The sequence below is a fragment of the Aquila chrysaetos genome, chromosome 4, assembly GCF_900496995.4.
Source record: "Aquila chrysaetos chrysaetos chromosome 4, bAquChr1.4, whole genome shotgun sequence".
Taxonomy (NCBI): Eukaryota; Metazoa; Chordata; class Aves; order Accipitriformes; family Accipitridae; genus Aquila; species Aquila chrysaetos.
Window position 1 is genome coordinate 48,093,417 of NC_044007.1, and position 18,080 is coordinate 48,111,496.

General features: G+C 39.7%; 1 protein-coding gene across 5 annotated transcripts in view; it reads left to right on the forward strand.

Moving 5' to 3' along the window:
* GAREM1 (GRB2 associated regulator of MAPK1 subtype 1) overlaps window positions 1-18,080 on the forward strand; it is a 105,217-nt gene that overhangs the window by 50,084 nt on the left and 37,053 nt on the right. The window contains exon 1 of one of the 5 annotated variants that reach the window (XM_030012037.1): window positions 15,127-15,205. The exons of 3 other annotated variants lie outside the window; for them this stretch is intronic. In XM_030012037.1, coding sequence (XP_029867897.1) covers window positions 15,142-15,205 — 64 coding nt within the window. In that variant the 5' untranslated portion in view covers window positions 15,127-15,141. Of the gene's footprint in view, window positions 1-15,126; window positions 15,206-16,732; window positions 16,837-18,080 lie in introns of those variants that run through there. One more of the 5 variants, XM_030012038.2, reaches the window with a different exon arrangement.

Sequence of the window (18,080 nt, forward strand, 5' to 3'; positions counted from 1 at the left end):
AGACACTCCAGCCCTAGGCACAGGGCTGAGACTTCCAGATGGTGACGGATTACTAGTACTTGACCTAATTGTAGATGGGGAGGGAGTTCAGGATGAAAATCTTTTGGAGTGAATCTTGCCTGGTAGCAGTGGTAAAGACCCTACCCGGCTACAGGTGCTGATTGCCTCTTCCAAAGGGTGGTACAGGGGGGTGAGAAGCCAGCCTGGATCTGCAGGGAGGGTGCTCTCCTCTCTGGGAAGTGAAAGGATTGCTTGGGAGAAGATGGGGGCCTACACTTTTAAAATCTGGGTGCGTAAACCTGAGCCACTTTCCTGCTGAGACCCTTGGAGAGCAATATCCTCCCATTGTGTCTATGGAAAACAGAGGTTGGTAATGCTTTCCAATTAAATGAACGCTTTTGTAGAAGAATCACTGTGGCCGTTCTGTAGCTATAGGGTAGTCCTCCTTTGCTGGTCACAGAGAGGCCAATGCAAAATCCTGTGGTGCCTGTGTGCAAAATGAGACAATCGTTGGGAGTTGGTGATCCTGGAGCTCTTGGTGAACTAGAGAGCTGTTACTGTGATGGTCTGTGGTTGATCAAAACCTGAACTTAATGGCCCAGGTGACTCTTTCCAGTCCCATGTTTCTGTGGATGCTACATCTAGCTGGTGCCAAAATGCCAGTGGATGTTTGAGGTATCAGGAAGCAGAAGGCCTTTGGCTAGCACTCTGAGCAGTTTCGGCCCTTTCTCTGTAAAGCAAATAAATGACAGCTTTTTGGGTAGCAGTCTGAGCCCTGACTTTAAATCTTAACTAAAGGTTTAAAACCTGGGTACCCTGGAATGGCTTATTTCTTCTTTGTCTGTGGAAAAACTGAGGAAGAAGGAAAAATGCAGGCAGAGAGGGACAGTAGCTGTAGTGTTTGCAGGTATGTTGTTTCTCTGCGACAAGAAGTTATATAGGGAGACATAATATTTTTGTTAGACCAGCTGGAATTTCACAAGATACAGTTGGAAAAGGCAGGCAGACTTTTGGGCACATGGTCCTTAGGGAGGAACAGCTATTTTTGCACTGCATGGGAGGGATGAGACACATAGTCCTTGGTGGGAAGAAAAAAATGGAGGACGTGAGTATTGAAGTAGGAGGGCAAAACACAGTTTGACGTACAGCAGAAAATGATCTCAGCCTTACAGGGTGGGACTTTACACTTTGTTTTCTGTGTGACTGGCCATTGTTGTTACCCGACGGATAGCAGTGTGGAAAGCGCCTGGTTTAGTGCTCTGTGGGCACTGTGTTGTTTTTGGAGTGGTGCATTCAGCTAAGACCTCTTCTGATTCCTGGTGCTTCAACACCTGGGAAATCTGTCTTCTGTGGGAAGGAGCAAGTGAGGAGAGGAGGCTTTCTTGTTATACAGGGAGGAGAAAAAGTTCTTGTTATACAGGGAGGAGAAAAAGCCATGTTAAAGACCTTCTTACAGAGTAGCCAGCAGTGCTCACCTGAACACGAGTCATCTCCACTTCAGTCCCTGGTCTAACAGACTGGAAAGCTGGACCTCTTGTGTTGCAGGTGAGCCTGCTGGCTGCCTAGTTTTTGAGGCATGAAAGAGAGATGCTGTCTGTAGTCCCAAATCTAAGAAGTGAACTATGAGGAAGGATGTTGTAGGATCTAAAATCCGGTGAAGATTTCTTAGAAATAACCATTATTTTTTGGTTTATACAATTAAAATAGAGATTTTTTTTTAATGAATTCTAATAGTAGTTTTAAAAAACAACACAGAAAACCACTAATGTATCGCTGTACTGTAATGTCACTGTCTAACTGGATGTGCCTTCCTAACGTTTAATCTCAACCAGTTCTCCTTCAGAAAATTGAAGATGGTTGTTTACTATGTAATTTTACACTTACCTGATTGACAATAGGTTAAAGAGGAATTTTGTTATGCAAGTCCTTCTCAAGAGCATTCATTTACTAGCTACCAGTAGAAGAAGGGTTCAGAGAGTGAGCTGGGTGCATGATCTTATATTGCATGCGTTCACCATCTGTGATTAATCTGGATTAAAGAGGCCACACATGCAAGAATTTAATTTAGGCACTTTAACCACCCTGTTGATGTCTTCTAATAGATCTGAACTCAAAGCTATTATAAGAAAATTTTGATTCTCTAAATAACATCCTAGCACTGTTTTACTTTTGATGTAATTCAGATCGTAAACATTATAGTCACTATAAGCATCAGGTGGGTGGCAATTAAGGCAAATATGATATACTAGGCATGTAGTAGATCAGTGTGTAAAGATACCTTACACGCATATAGAGTTGCTTAATATGTCTATATAGTGAAAAGTACAGCAGAGTATCTATGTAAGAAAGCAAATGATTGACCTTTCTAGATTTCTTTCATTAGTCTTTATTGCGAGTAGTGGGTTTAGTAGTATTTAAGCTTAGGCAGCATCCTAAAAAATCAGATGAGCCAAGAGGTTCTTAAAAGATGCTTCTTGTTGTTGATGGTTAGTGGGTAGTGAGGGCTAATCGCTTGATTTAAAAGAATATTGGCTGGTCAGCTAGAAATATTTCTAGAACTCAGAACACTTTCATATGCTGTTACCAGACAAGACTGTTGTTGAAATCTATATAGTGTTTATCCTGGTGTACTTAGTAAAATAACATTGCTTCCATAAATGACTTTGAAATCTTGGCTAAAGTTAGGTCACTTTGATCCTACAGCTGAGAATGGGAGGACACCAGGCAAACTGGAAAAGTTATGTTTGTAGTACAAAACACTGTTTGGTAAAATGTGGAAAAATATATTTGAAGAAAAGTATAAACTGTGTTCATTGACAGAAAATGCAGTTCATGTCTGTTGGTCTTGTGTAAGACAGTAGCATCTTTCATTATGAATGAGGATGGTTTTAATGGCATTTACTACTGTTTAAAAGCACTTCCCTCCCCTATCAGATTTGAATGTTGTTATGAGATGCTGTATTTTGAGATAGTCACTAAAATCTAACTTAATCAGTGATTCAGAAATCAACCAGGCAGAACTGTATCTTAAATCATCGCCCGTTCTAGAATCCAGAGGACTAGCAGTATGTAACTGGTAATACTTGAAAGCAGCTTTCAAGATTCAAGCTGGTTTAAGGATAGCCTCTGCACTCTGTGTACAAAATACAGGAGTTGGCTCTCTTAAACTACGTAATGCTACTCTGGTTTACGGCTTTTGAAAGAAAAATCCAGGGATTTTTATTTCTTTCCGGAAAGAAGGCTCTAGCCTGGCATATAGCAGCTTCCAGAACTTGTAAAGATATATGAAGCAAGCAGATATTAATCATTACTTGGGAGGCATCATCGAGATGTCACATTTTGTAGTTCTTAATTTTATGGCTCATTTCTGCCTTTTATGGTATTACTTCACTGTTTATTTCTGTAAACTCTTACGTATTCTTAATGCTGTTTCTGATTTCTTTCCTTAGGAGGGGAAAAAAAATATGTTTGCCCGACACCTTTCAGAAGGAGGATATTCAACAGAAGCTTCTTTGTTTTCTTGGTTTCTTGGACTAATTTACTTTGAGGAATTCAAAGCCCATGTCAGAACTTTTAAGCATATCTTAGAAAGTGACAAGTAAAGACATGAATTTAATTGCTTCAAGCAGCAGATTTTCATTCACTACCAGTCTGTGTGTCCAACAGCATTTAGAAAAAATTGGAATCTTTTTTATTAAAATTGAGTTCTACAGTTGTTTCATAGTGTTTGTTCATCTCAGTTCATTAGGAACTATTGGAACTGAAGACACTTGCCCTTATATATGCATAATATCGCTCTTACCCATTACTTCACATATTTAAAATGCTTCTTTTGACTCTTACTCAACTCACTGCCCATCTTGCACTGCCCTCACTGCTTTTGCACATCAGCATCCCATTTGGAAAACTATTGTGATAGTCAATACAAACATCATCTATTCTATCAAATTTTCTAACCCAGTATAGTTTTGGGGTGCATGTTATTTACAAGCATTTCTAAAACATGGGGAGTATATGTGTGATGAAAACAGTTGGTTTTATTTATAAGGAACAGAAGCTGTCTAAACTGAGGAATTTTTAGAGGGTTGTAGCCTGAGTGCTCCCTTGCTAGGTTTTTATAGTCTGTTTGTGTATTGCTACAGAGACAGAAATATCTGTGTGCAGCTGAACATCTTGCTTGTTTATCTTAGTGATCATTGCAGGTGTCTGTTTTTCCTAATTGTGGTCCAGTTCTCTAAGATGTTTTACCTCACTGAAACTTTAAAGTATAGGGCAAACGAAGAACCTGTTTCTTTTCCTGTTCCATGTGGCACTTGAGTTTATATTTTTAAAATTCTGTATTTGCCATCAGTAGCTCTTTTTCCCTGTTCTTTGATTGTTTGGGTTTTTTTTTAATGATAGATTTTTCTTTTTCCTGAAGAAATATCAAAGATACTGTCCATGCTGAGTTGATACATTGGAAGGTGGTTGGGGGTAACCAAAATGAAAGCATTCCCTTTCCACCCATACAGAGAATTGAGATTCAAGCAAGTAGTATTTGTGGTCTGCATCTTCCACTCTGCTATGCTTTTATTTATTTATGAAGAAAGTGGGCTTCTGATATGTCTGAAATCAACCATCCAAGCTACTGATGGTTGCAGTTTGAAAATTTTTGACAGCTGAAAGGGAATCCAGTTTAGAATGAGACCATGAAAAAAAGTTAAAAGGCAGGCATCAAGCACGTTGCTGGCAACAGACATCAAAGACCTTATTTTCAGCTGGATATTTAGATACAGAAAACAAATTTAGTAATAGTTTACTTCTGTTTATAGATCTGAACGTAGGTCAACAGTGTCATGATGTTGCCTCAAGGAAAGGGGAAGGGTGAAGTGTCTGAGATGAAATTTTTAGTTTGTAGGATGATATGATTCTGTTCTCTCAGCTGTTGGTAAGGCATCAGCTGAGCAGCATGTTCACATTCGACACTGAACTTCAAGAAAAATGAAGAGAACTGAAAATCCAGATTACAGCAACAAGAATAATCAAGATCTAGAAAACACAACCTCTGAAGGAAACAGTTCTAGCAAGGGAGATTTAAATGAGTTATTCCAAGTACCCCCAAAAACTTTTCCAAATGTGAGGTTGCTATATATTGGCATGAATTGCCTAGACAGTTTGAGAAATCTCTTATTTCGGAATTTTTTAAGAACAGGTCAGATATTTTCCACAATTGGTTTAGAGATGACAAATTCCACACTGGAAGTGAGAGAAGGGAGGAGAGAGGGAACCTTTGGACATCTGCTTTTATTTTCTGTGAATTAAGAACTGGCATTGTATAAAGCTGCGTTCATATCCATTCTTTCTCATCTGTGTGTTTTTTAGTATTTTTATTAATTAAGGGGCTGGGAAACAGAAGGTCAGCCATAAGTAGTAAATGAAAGCAGGTTACATATTGATCTATGTTAAAACAGTATTTCAGTACAGACATATAAAAATTATATATGTAGGAGCAAAGGAATAAGTTACATTTACAGGATAGTGGAATGCTATTTTAAGAAGCACCATTTCTGAAAAGGACTTGGTTATATACTCTGATTTTTGTCTGACTCTGTGGTAAATGGGCCTAATGTAATCAATGGTTATATAAAACAGAGGCATATACAAATCTCTTTTTCCCTTTGGGACTGATGTGACTGCAGCTGGGATACAACTTATGGCTGGTTTTCACAGTGGAAGAGATATTGGGAGAAAAGCAGAGTGTGTAGAAGAGGCATAAACATGATAGGCTGGAAAAGAATATTGCTCACAAACTCTGGGCGTTTGGAAGGGAAATTAGTTTTATTCAGCTGTAGTCTCCAAGAGCTTTTCCTTATCAAAGCAGTGAAATTAGCTATGTAATGTTAAAGCTGAAAGAGCCTGGCAGACCAAGTCACAGCAGAACTGGAATCGAAAGTAAACAAAATGATAGCAATGAGCATAAGGAAAAAATACAAATTTGAGGGTAGAACTTCCTTCCCCGGAAACATTTCAATCAAGATTGACAGAGGAATTTTTTCCTCCCCTTTGGAAAAAGCAAAAACCTGTAAGCCTTAACCCAAAAGAAATAATTCATTGCAGTCCTCTGGCTTGTGTTATCAAAGAGATAAGACTTAGATGATTACATTGGCTCCTTCTGGCTTTATAATTTATTTTGCAAAATGGTGGGGGGGGGGGTAAATGAGAGATTAGCAGCTCTCATGGGAGCGGGAGGAGGGTTTTCCCATGAGTGGCATTTTGTAATCTCTCTCTGAAAGTGTCTTTTTCGGTCTTTGTGCCTGTTCTTTTTAGGTCATTAATATTTCTGTAGATTTTGATGTCAGAGGAGCAAGCATCTTCTAGACTTTTTTTTCTTCTCATAGCAGGGAGGGGACTGCTTAGTTACCATCAAGGGAATTCCTCTCAACTCTTTTTTTTTTTTTTTTTTTTTCCCTTCAATAATTGTTTCATTTGTTATTCTAACACCACAGTTTCTGGTGTCACGTAATTACTGACGCAAGTTTTTTTTCATTCTTAGTAAAGAAAGGCTAGAAACTACTATACAAATGTATCCTGAAAGCTGCTATATCTGAGGAAAAAGTGGAACCAAGCAGTTGGTGGTGTGGATATTTTTCATGTTAAATATATGATGAATTTATTTTGGGGTAGAGGAGGCTTGGCTTACACTTCCAGTATTTGTTAACCCTTTGTAGATTGAATTATGAAACTACACATACTTCCTGTTGAGGGAAATGGCAACAACATACTCTATAAAGGGAAGTAGGTGATGTCAAAGAAGGAAGATTGCTGACTTCAAAATGGTCTTGTTGGCAAGCTTATTTAGCCATGAAGAGCTCTCCGCAAATTTTAGTGTATGTGGAATTAGTAATCAATAGCAAAAAGTCACTGGCGTAGTTGGGGGCTGTAGCACATGGTGTATGAGGAGAGCTGGAGGAAGTTAGGCTTCTTCGGTCTGGAGAAGAGAAACGTGGGGTGGCAATCTTCGACCAGCCAGAGGGGGTTTGTAGAGAAGAGAAGTGACTCTTCTCAGAAGTGCACAATGAAAAGGCAATGTATGCAATGTCCAATAGGGAAAATCCGGTTTGGATTTAAGGAAAAGCTTTGTCACCACAATTGTGGTTAAGGCCGGGAAGGGATCACCTAGAGGTGCTGTGGAGTCTCCATCATTGGACACCTTCAAACCTTGATGGAATGGGGTGCTGGGATCTACCTTTCAGGTTAGTCTACCTTTGAGCAGGAGATGAGACTTCATGACCTCCAGAGGTCCCTTCCAAATTAAATTGTATGATTTGTTAAGGATATTACAGATTTGTCCTGTAAGGGTAGAAATTCCTTCCCTTTATTTCCTGCTTATTACTAAAAGCTGAATCTGTAGTACTGAAACCTTAGTTTAAAATGGACAATTTTATTCTGACACATATCTTGTTTTATGAGATGCTGTTAAGAGTCGGGCAGCAAGACAAGAAAAGGAATAAACCTGTCTTTATCACCTGCAGTACACTGGTGAAATTTCTTTTCTTTTCCTTGGAAAGGAACTGTATGGAGTTCTACAAGGTGTAGTGGTAAGGGTTATAGCCATCTAGTTTCTCATGCTTCTCTGGTTGCCTACCTTCTGAATTACAATATGAAATTTGGAAGTGATGTTCAGATTCACTTTTTTCTCCCTTTCTGCTAGGAGCTGGGGATGTGTGTGGGAGGTTTTTTTCTCCCCCTCCCTTTTCTTCCTTGTATCTCTCCAAAATAGTTCTTTCTAAACTTTACAAATACTGCCAGGAGAAAATTTGGCATATGCATATAATTTAACTATTTACTTACTCCTAATTGACAAGAATATGCCTTCAAAAATACTAGAATATTCTCATTTTGCAGTTTGTTGTAAGGTTTATTTTGTATCTAATTTGTGACTAACTGGCTGTAGCATATGGTAACACTATTTTGAAATAAGATGCCTCAATTTTTTTTAATTTTCGTTGATTCAAAGGAATTTTTCTGCTTAGCTGTTGGTGTTTTCTGGACACTTCTATTAATGTTTGAGCCTAGTAAGGGCAGGTCTTGAGTTCATAGCTGAGGCTCACTTAACAGATGGCCTTCCTTGGCTAACTTGCTGGTTCTCCTCCCCCTCTCTTCCCTTCTCTTGAGAGAGAAGGTCTCAGTGCTCATGGCTGTTAACTTGTGAAAACTGGATCTTACTGGCTTAAGCCCTTATGCATCCAAGTTGGGAATACTCATGCTCATCTGAGCAGTTGTCCTGATGCACAGTTTTCTTCCCTTTTCAACCTCCTTGTTTTCTTTTTTCCAGGAAATTTTCCCCACCCCTCCAGGTTGCCTCTTAGGCTCATCAAACATCTACACAGTTTTTCAAGAGGTGACCAGGTAGGAGCAGAAACCAAGCTCTGCATTTTAGGATTTTTTTTTTTTTTTTTTTTTTTTTTTTTTTTTTTTTTTTAGAATAAACAGCCTTTTGCCTGTTTTTCATATCATCTCCCCAAAATTATCTGTGTGCTGAAACTTTCTTGCCATTAGATGTAATGACCCTGATATACTTGAGCCTCACTGTTTCCTTTTCCATATATGCAGTTCCAGATTTCTCTTAAACCAGGGCATAAGTTCGTTCCTTGGAAGCTCATCTTTGTGATCTGGTGGATTGGGGCTTCAGGCGGGGATGGAAGGAGAGGGCTTAGTGGCTCTCTGGGATAGATGCCAAATAGCTTCCTCTGAATCCACACCTCTTTTCCCCCCATTCCATGGGGTACAATAGATACACTGCCACTGTGCTAACTAGGGTAGTTTCCTTTTTGTAGCTAAAGGACCATGATTTCTAAGCTTCATAAGTTTATAATTTTAGGTGAATTTAGTTCCTTGCTAGATATAACCATTAATATTACCAATCTTTTTTTTTTTTTTCTTTTTTTTCTTTCCCTTTTCCATCTTCCACAATTTCTTTGTTGCAGTGCTGGTAATAACACTTGCCAAAAATTGCTTATAAAAGATAAAACAGAATGCCTCTCAGTGCAAAATTTCCCACAAGAATGAATCCTGAAGTCCTGACCTATGTCTCATAGCTCAACATAGGTGTTCTTAAAAGGTAGATTGGTCATACGTTCTCCTTGGGGTGAGTACGTGAAGTGCCGATGCTGTGCTTGGGCACATTTGGGTTCAGAAACTCAAAGCTGACAAGTACCACTTTAAGAGGACAAACTTCTTAAATGAAATCTTAGTGATCTGGAGGAGTTCACGGGACTTGCTTGCTTTAGCATGCTTGAACAACTCTTTGCTCCGTCACACCTGCTTCTCACACCAATGTCCAGCTTCACAGCAAATGGCAAAAATCTGACATCCTGAACTTTATTGAGCAATAAATTCCATCCTGTTTAATGAAGTATGAACAGAGATCTCCTGCTGATCATGGTTTTCTTTGCTTGAAATTGTGGTTTTTTTCTGTTTATTGTACAATACTTGAAAGCAGTGTTATTTTAGTGAGCCGACAATCTAACTACTTTATCCTTTACCAGCCTGGAGTGCTCTGAACTATTTAATATTACCCAAACTATTTTACAAAAAGTGCTATCTCAAAACAAATGCAGATATAGCTTTACCCGGGAAAGCCATGGAAACCTGTTTATTTTTTTGTTCTTTAGCTGGAAACAAATGTTCTGTTCTCATACCATGTGAAACTGGAATAGATTCAGGTCAGGCAATGCATATTCATTCCTTGAGACTCCTTGACAGTTTTAACTATAGTCACTTCCCTCTCCAGCCCACTCCTTTCACTTCTAACTATGAGAATGGGAATTCCTTCGTCTTTTGGGAATTGTGCTTGCAGTTCTCTGAGCCTTGATGGATAAAAATCTGCTAAAACTTTCTCTAAGTGGAACGCATTTAGTATGTGAATTGCATTCTTGGGTGTTGCAATATAAAAATATCAGCATTCACCAAAAATGGGAAATTATTTTTTTCTGGGTTATTGTGGGTACTTTTATACTTCTTTCTGTATTACTAAATTTGCTATGGGAAATATTAGTCTGGGTGAGTCATGGTAGATCAGCAAGCCTTCCTTGGCTATGATCTAAAATGTCACTGATAAAGCCTAAAGCGTTTTTCTTAGACAAATGCAGCTATCCACTAGTGTGCAGTGGATGCTAATTAGTCATGTGCAAGCAGACATGTAATGCCTTCCCTTCTGACCTTCACCGAACATCTGATTGGAAATCTGTTCAGTACGTTAGCAACTGTCTCTTTTCCTGGAAAGCCAAGAAATACCCGTAGGGGGTACTTGTATAAACTACCAGGCGTGGAAAATATTACATAAAAGTTTTTACTGGCCCTTAAGTTGGGATGTGGCATTACACCCACAGGAGACTAAAATCAGTTATTTGCTTTATTCATTTCAAAATTGTCCTTCTCTCGCCTGTGTACGACTTGAGGGTTCAAGTGGCAGTGTAAGAGTTGAGAAGGCTGTATTGTACTGAACAAAATAAGGGCTGTTCTCCAAAACCCCGTTCCCTGCTACACAGGGTCCATCTATACTGAAGGAAAAAGAGTAAGTAACAACAGATTAGTTGTGCAGGGAACCACAAAACACATTGCCTATGTGGAAGATTTAGGTCTCTTCTCAACATTGAATTAATCTGCTGCTGAAAAGGTCTCCCCTCCTCCCCAGTGTTGTGTGAACCAACACCTTATTTTTTTCCCCTTTGTAATGTCTGTTCCAGAGGTTTAATGTGCTGGAGGTGGTCAGATATTTTTCTCATTAAAATTTATGTTTTGAATAGTTACCAGGTCAGCAAACTGGCTAAATAAAAAGAAGGAGGATTTAGCAGAGTCTGAGCCAGCCATTTACAAATAAATCTCTTGGGCTCTCTAATCACTAGCGAATCTAGCCATTGCTTTGATTTGAAGGGAGATTAAGGATTACAAATATTTTATAAATCTATTTTTAACTTCAGTGCCGTTATACAAAAGCAAAGGATTCAGTGCTACTTTTTGACCCTTTTTTTCAACCAGATTTAGCTGGATAGTCTGAAAAACGTTAAGTGTTTCTACTGTGTCCATACCCACTGCATGAAAAAGCTGTCAGCGGTGTGGCCAGTAATACATTGATACAGAAGTAAAGAAATTTTGGTATCACAAAATGGGGCCATAGAAAGGAAGGGTTTGCCTGGTAAACTTTTATTCATACAAATCATGGAGGATATTTTCAACTTTTGTGGCTCTTTGTCTTAAAACAAGTCTGAATACTTGTGCCCTGATTACCACTGAGGAGAGAGTGGCCTCCGCAGGATACTGCAAGTTCTTGACTTGCTCGTGTATCTGGTAGGGAAACATCCCTTGCTGTGGTTTGCCATCCTCCTCCTAGGCACAGGGATTTCAAATGACAATAGAATTTGCCGGGGTGAGTCTATGTAGGAAGAATTAGGTGTTTGGATACAAGGTGGTAGACCTGCTTTCTCCTGTATGTGTGTTTTACCTTTTCCAAACTTCTGGGTAGCCTGTTCTGGCAGTGAGTAACTTTGCAGGAACTCCATGAAACTGTCACAGAAAAGCCCTGTGGATGCACAAGCAGCATCCTTTAGTTCCCCAGTGCGTTACACCTTTTCCTCCATTCCCTTCTTTGTCATCTGCACCAGCTGCTTGAACCGTTTTGCTCTGCCAGGTAAATTCAATTCAGTGACAAAGCAAAGGTGGGGGAGGAGGCATGATGACTCCCATTTCTCTGAAACCATCATAATTTGGTGGTTTTTAAATATTAGAAATAAAATCCTGAAATGATAAGTAAATGATAATGAAACTTAGCTGGGCTAAAGGCTTTGAGGTTTGCCTATAAATGCCATCTGGATATCTGTCAGTGCAATGTTTGTTCTTTGTAGTATTCTTTCAACCTGCTGTAAACAATTTCAATGGCTTCTGGATTTCCCCTTGATACACAAATGAATCTTCAGTGCTGATCCTCCCTTTGAATCTCTGTATCAGTTCTGATGCCAAAAGAAAACAAAACTCCCTTCTGTGTAATAGCTTAACTGCGTCTCTGTTCCTGTGGGACTAGTCCTGACAGGGAAGGAAAGGCAGCCCCAAGCCTCTCCCTGCCACCACCCTTGAGGAGACTTTGTTGTCAAGTCAGAAGGATGCAGAAAGTCAAGCTGGAGACCTGATCCTTGAAACCTGTCTCTGAGGCATCAGCTCTGGCACCCCAGGCAAGGAGAAAAAGCAGGGAAGAGGATGAATTGCAGCTTGCCCCTTCCACTGCTTTGTGTAAAGCCTTTGAACCCTTGCCCTAAGGGGAGCCAGGGTGCCCCTGCAAGGCAGGGTGCTTCTAACAAAGCACCCCTTGTGCTTGCTGGCTTCTCCGAACGCTGCAGCATCTAGGATTATCCTGTAAATTGCCTGGTGAGAAGGAACCCCCTTCTGGTGTAAGAATGATTTCCTACTCTCGGTGATGGATGAAGCTGAAATAAAGCAGTTTAATTCTTAGAAAACTGTCGACCTTGAAAGGATTGAGCTGTTATTTTAATTAGTATAATGAGTAACACTACTTGGAAATCATTAAAAGAACATATACACAGCTCCAGATCCTGCTGTCTGATGTGTATTGATGAAACTTTTCTTGAACCAGAGGGATGCAGGTTAATTTTTTCCTGCTGAATTGACAGCAGCGTGGGCAAGACATTTTGCTGTTGCTTTGTATTGCATTTCCGTCACCAGGAAATTTGTAGTCAAATACAGGCTATTAGGGTAAGTGTGGGTGAATGTTGCGAATGAACATTCATAATGATCTCTTCATAGCAGTTGAAAATTCTGCCAACTCTAATTTCAAGCTATACCATTTTTTCCTTGGGAATGCTGACCTGTTGAAACTGTTGCAGGACCACGTTGAGTTCAATCTGAAGGTTGGCGGTTTTTTTATTGAAAGGCTTCTCAGATCCACCATGGAAATAGAAAAGTGTACTATACAATAACTGGTGATTTAAAACTTTAGCATATAACGTATAAGATGCGTATGCTCATGCATTTCTTGCTGTGCTGGATTTGAAGCAGTGGCTTGAAATTTTCTTCCCACATTCACGGTTCCCTGACCATATAATCAGCTGCTCTGCCCCAAGGATTATATTTGGAACAGTTCATTTTTTTTATGTATATACAGTTCTGACTGCAGCAGAAAGATTGATTTTATAGCAGGGATGTGAGAGCCTGGATTCAAATTGCTAGCTCAAATGAAACACAAGAGGTGTAGCGTGAACTCAAGTTGCTCACCAAGATGTAGGGTTGTCCAACCCTAGTTGGTGACACTGAGGGAGCATGCATGCAGGCATCCCTTCTGTGGGCATCAAAGCACTGGGAAAGTATCAGAATAGTTACGCTGCAGAAAAGAAATAACTCTAAAACTTCAGATCTCTATGAGGGCTGGGAAAGTTTAACCAAGTTTCTGAACACAGAACTATTCCGTACACTCAATGAAATAAAGTTTTCATAGAAAGTTTAAGATCCTTTGGAAAGAGGCTGCTGAAAAAATGGGCAAGCAAATTGCTAGCATAAGGTAAAATACAGATGGAATATGGAGGCTTGCATTCTTCCTTCAGAAAAGCACATTTTATTGGTGTAGCAACTTTGTAAAATAACACAGCAAGCATTTTTGGGGTTAAATTCCTACTCGTATGGTTCTCCTTAGTATAGATGTGGTTCAGCTGATAGGAGCTGGAACACTGCATTGCCCAGATCCTCATGATGGGTAGGTTTGTAAAGATCACCATGCTTCACGTTGCTCAGTGACAGCAGGCAGCAGGTGTTGATGGCAGATGAGCTGATCCAGCAGAAGCATTGTGTCATTTGTCTTTTCATTGCATATGTGTAGTGCTTCTACATGTATTTCTCAAGGAGACAGCCAAAACTAGTGAGATAGCACTACAGTGTTGGAGGAATTGTTTAATGAGGGGTGAGACCCTGACTAATTGTGGACCTGAAGGGAGAAAATGAATAAAATTTAGGATATATTTTTTGGGGAAAAAAAATATGATTATTCTTGCATTGCCCTATTGTCTTCACCTGTAAAGAAAGAATTGTCATATTCTAACATTTTTATGATTTAACGGTTGAAGTCTGCTATAAAGCTAAGTCAGATGACGAAACGCTTGCTCTTTTTCCTGCACTTCTTTCCATCAATGCTACTTGAGTTTGGCCATGGAGGTGGAATCAAATTTCATAAGGGAAACGAAAATCTCATTTTCAGACAGATGTTGGATATCAAAAGCAGAAACATGTTAGAAAGCTTGATCTGATGAGCTATACATATGGTTTAATTTTTCAGTAGAAAATGTAATTAAATTGTCTGGCATTCCTGGATTAGCCCATAGTGCTTCATGCTATAATCTTGCACAAAAATCTTAAGTGTGTGGTTTTGGTATTTCTGGTGTACATAAGCTGCTAATATTGTAGCTTTTCTGTTGTGAAGGATTGGTATCTGGCTCAATTTATTTACTAATTAACCTTCCTTTTTTTGCTGATCGTTAGAGGGGTGTGCTACGTGGTCATAGATAATCTCATCCTCTGTTATTACTCTGGGAAGAATGCTTTTTAACTTTCATTTCTCTCAATACTAATTCTAAAGCTTTTTTAAATGGTAGAAGGAAAAAAACGTTTTGAGTAGCATAGATTTCTTTGCTGTACCTTTCATACATTTACTATGAAATTTGGGTCATACTGATTCCTGGCTATACTACTTCCTAGAGGAAAATCACAGAAGGTATTTTTAACATACTCGTTTGCTTGCTTTTCCTTTTCTTCAGAGGAAAATAATTCTGAGCAAGTGAGAAGGGGAGCAGGGAAGAATTGGCACATGTGATGTTTGCCAGGGGAGGAGCGAGTAACTAAAATATAAAGGGCCACGCTAAGCCTTCAGCTTTGCACAAGGACGTGCGCAGGCTTCACGGATCAGCTGCCTGCCATGGCCTTAGACTTTCCCTACAAGCCCTGGAAGTGAGGCACGTAGGTGCACAGCACCATGGACGTGTGAGATCGCAGCGTGTACTGCCTTGCCTGTTTAACAATAGCGGGGAAGGAGCAGCAGCCCAGCGTGTGATAGCAACCAAGGTCTGCGTGCCGGGAGTCCCTGGCAGTCATCCTGCGCTGCTGAGGATGAAACCCGGCACTGCCATACCTGCCGTACTGCTGTCAGGCGTGCTGGTTCAAGGAAGCAGATGTGCCTGATAGCTCACGTGGCGCTTGTATGCCTTTGTTCTGTTTGGATGTAGCACTTGTCTTCTCTACTGTGGAAAATGAAAAATAGCTACCTTCTTATCATATTGCAGACATTCGTTGCTTCATGGTGTTTGGCTATCATAAGGCTCATTTAATGTGAATCAGATGGAAAGTGTGCAGAGTGGTTTTCTGACACCTGTCCAAGAAAAATCTTGGGTCAGCTGGCATACAGCTTTCTGAGTGTTGGCTCAGCTGAGTCTTCCTGGAGCTGGCAACTGAGCTGCCTGGTCAGCCACGAGCAGCCTGTAGCAGGCAGGAGTGCAACACTAGGGTATGGTGAAGAGTAACCTGTAGGTAAGACATTAAGTAACTGTTAAAGGTATTTAGACTCCCAGCCACTTGGGCAATTCAGACTGAAGAGTGGCTAGGGAGGCTTGCGTGTTGTGCTGAAAGCAAGCGGAGTGATTGCAAGGAAGAAAGGTGAGGACCCTGGAATTGCCCACTTTGACATCCCTCAGTCAGAGACCCCCCAGCAGATAAAATGACACAGATTGTAAACCGGACTGTATCTGGCTTGGCTTAGCTGGTCACAGTCTTTCTAGTGATTTAAATAATCGTTTTCCTGAAAGGAGCATTAAGCTGTTGGGAAAACTTTTTCAATACTTTGTGATATTCTAGCAGAGACTGATCTTTTGATGGCTTTTTGCTTTCAAGTTGCTTTTAGCTTGGGATGTCCCTGTTTTTCTGGTCTGTAAGCATCATCTATCTCTCTAAATACCTACAGTAACCAATTTTAAGTGTCTGAAACCCTAATATCCATTTTTTCCATCCATGGCATCCTGACATCCTTCAATCTGTGTGCTAACACAAACTGCCCAGTATTGATTTAGTTTCATTATTCAAGGAGAAACTTTTCTTTTTTTGAACCAAAAATATTAATAGCATTTCTCTTAATCCCAGAGGTAGATTTAAGATCACCTTGTTTTAAAACTAAAGTTCTTTGGCAGAAACTTAAAGCACAGAATTTCTCTGGAGCATTTGCAGCTGCTAATGTTAGCTTGTGTACTTGGAAATCAGTATGTAATAACATAACTCATAATAATCTAGCAGCTGGGGAAGTCCATGTGCATTCAAAGACGAATAGGCGGCCAGCCACTCTGATAATTACCACTTCACAGCCCTTTCTGTGAAAGGCTACAAAATGGAATTGGTGCAAAAATGGCTTTCAACCGGAGATGCCCCAAACCAATATTAGCGAGAAGGTTTCACCAGAAACACATGTAGGATAAAATATTCAGTAGCATTTCAGAAAGCATTAGCGAGGCATAGTACAACTCTTTAAATCCATGAATTATCATTTACATGGAGAAAACAAAATCCCCTAAGTGGTCTTCTAAAAACACTTTTGAAATTAAACCACCCCATGTGTAGTCTGTAGCATTTATTTTCTGTTGAGCTGTTTTAGGTTAGGCTGCCTCTACTAACTGGTTTTGTTTGGCTCTCAGCAAGCTGGCAGACATCTTGCAAGAGGGAAAAATTGGCTGGGCATTCTGTTTCTTCATACCTTTTGGATTCAGCTATGATAATCTGAACTGCCAGAGAGGAGTTTAGATGGTACCCACCTTATTTAAGGTAATGAAACAAAGTATGTGTGACAGAATGCGTTCAAGAGAACTGAGGCAAGATGCGTATCTTGCTTAGATCTGAATTTTAGATTTGTCATCTTTGTTGCCTTCTTGAGTAGCAGTGAAAATTAAATGAAGTGGCAGTGCTGAAGCAGCGTGCTTTTACCCACCATCTCTATTCACCCACCTTTTCAGCTCGTCTCCTCTTCTCCTTTTTTTTTTTTGTGACAATTTAGCACACGCTGTGAACATATGCCAAAATGCTCACTCTTACATTCTTAAGAGCTTCCTTCATTCATCTTGAGCTGTTATCGAGAGCTTTGCCTGCTTCATAGATGAATTGCACAGTGCTGAATCAATGTCCTCTTGTACTGGAAACCAGACAAATGATTCTGAGAGAAACTCTGTTGCATTTGTACACAGTGAGTGAAGAGATGGCTTACCTCATGCAGAATACTGGTATCAAAACACCTTCTGCTTCTCAACTGAGGCGATGATATAAACGTGGCTGCTGATCCTAAACCAAAAAAATTAGAAATGTTTGCTTGCTGCAAGTTACTTTGCATGCTTGATAGATATTCCAATGTTATGGATGACAATTTTTGGAGCATAAGCTACTACATATATTTCATTAAGGTGATTTTCAGATCATGTATTATTTTGGCTCTACACTTGTTTTAAATTCTCTTTAATACACTTCTGGCTGTAGCATAAATGTACTTAATACTCTCCTTTACAGGAGACTTTAGCTGAATAAACCAGACCTATTGTGTAATTAAGGAGTTTCTTTGGAAATTGGCTTCATTTCAGTTTTAAATATGTTGTCTAATTTGTTCCAGAAGTAAAGTGAACTTGTTTTTCAAAACTTGCTCATGATTGCTGGTGGTCAGAGCTATAATAAATTGAATTCCTTCTTAATTTAAACATTTTGTAAATGCGTAAGCTAAGTTACAGTCTGCACCAGCCATTGACGATACAAAGTGATAGTACTTATCCCAAGAAAATTGTCTTTTTAATCACATAGAAGAACAGCAACCCTTCCTTTCCATTGCTGATACACAAATGTTGGGAACTATTTGAGCGACAGGTTCTCCAGTAATTTGAGTGCAATACTTCAGTAGATTTACGTTGAGGGAGAGAGGAGGAGGTAAAATACAGACTCTGCTAGAGATTGTAAACTACATGTGTATTCAGCAAGCAAATGAGATATGAGCTTTGAAACAATAAGCTGCTCTATAATGCACAGACGGT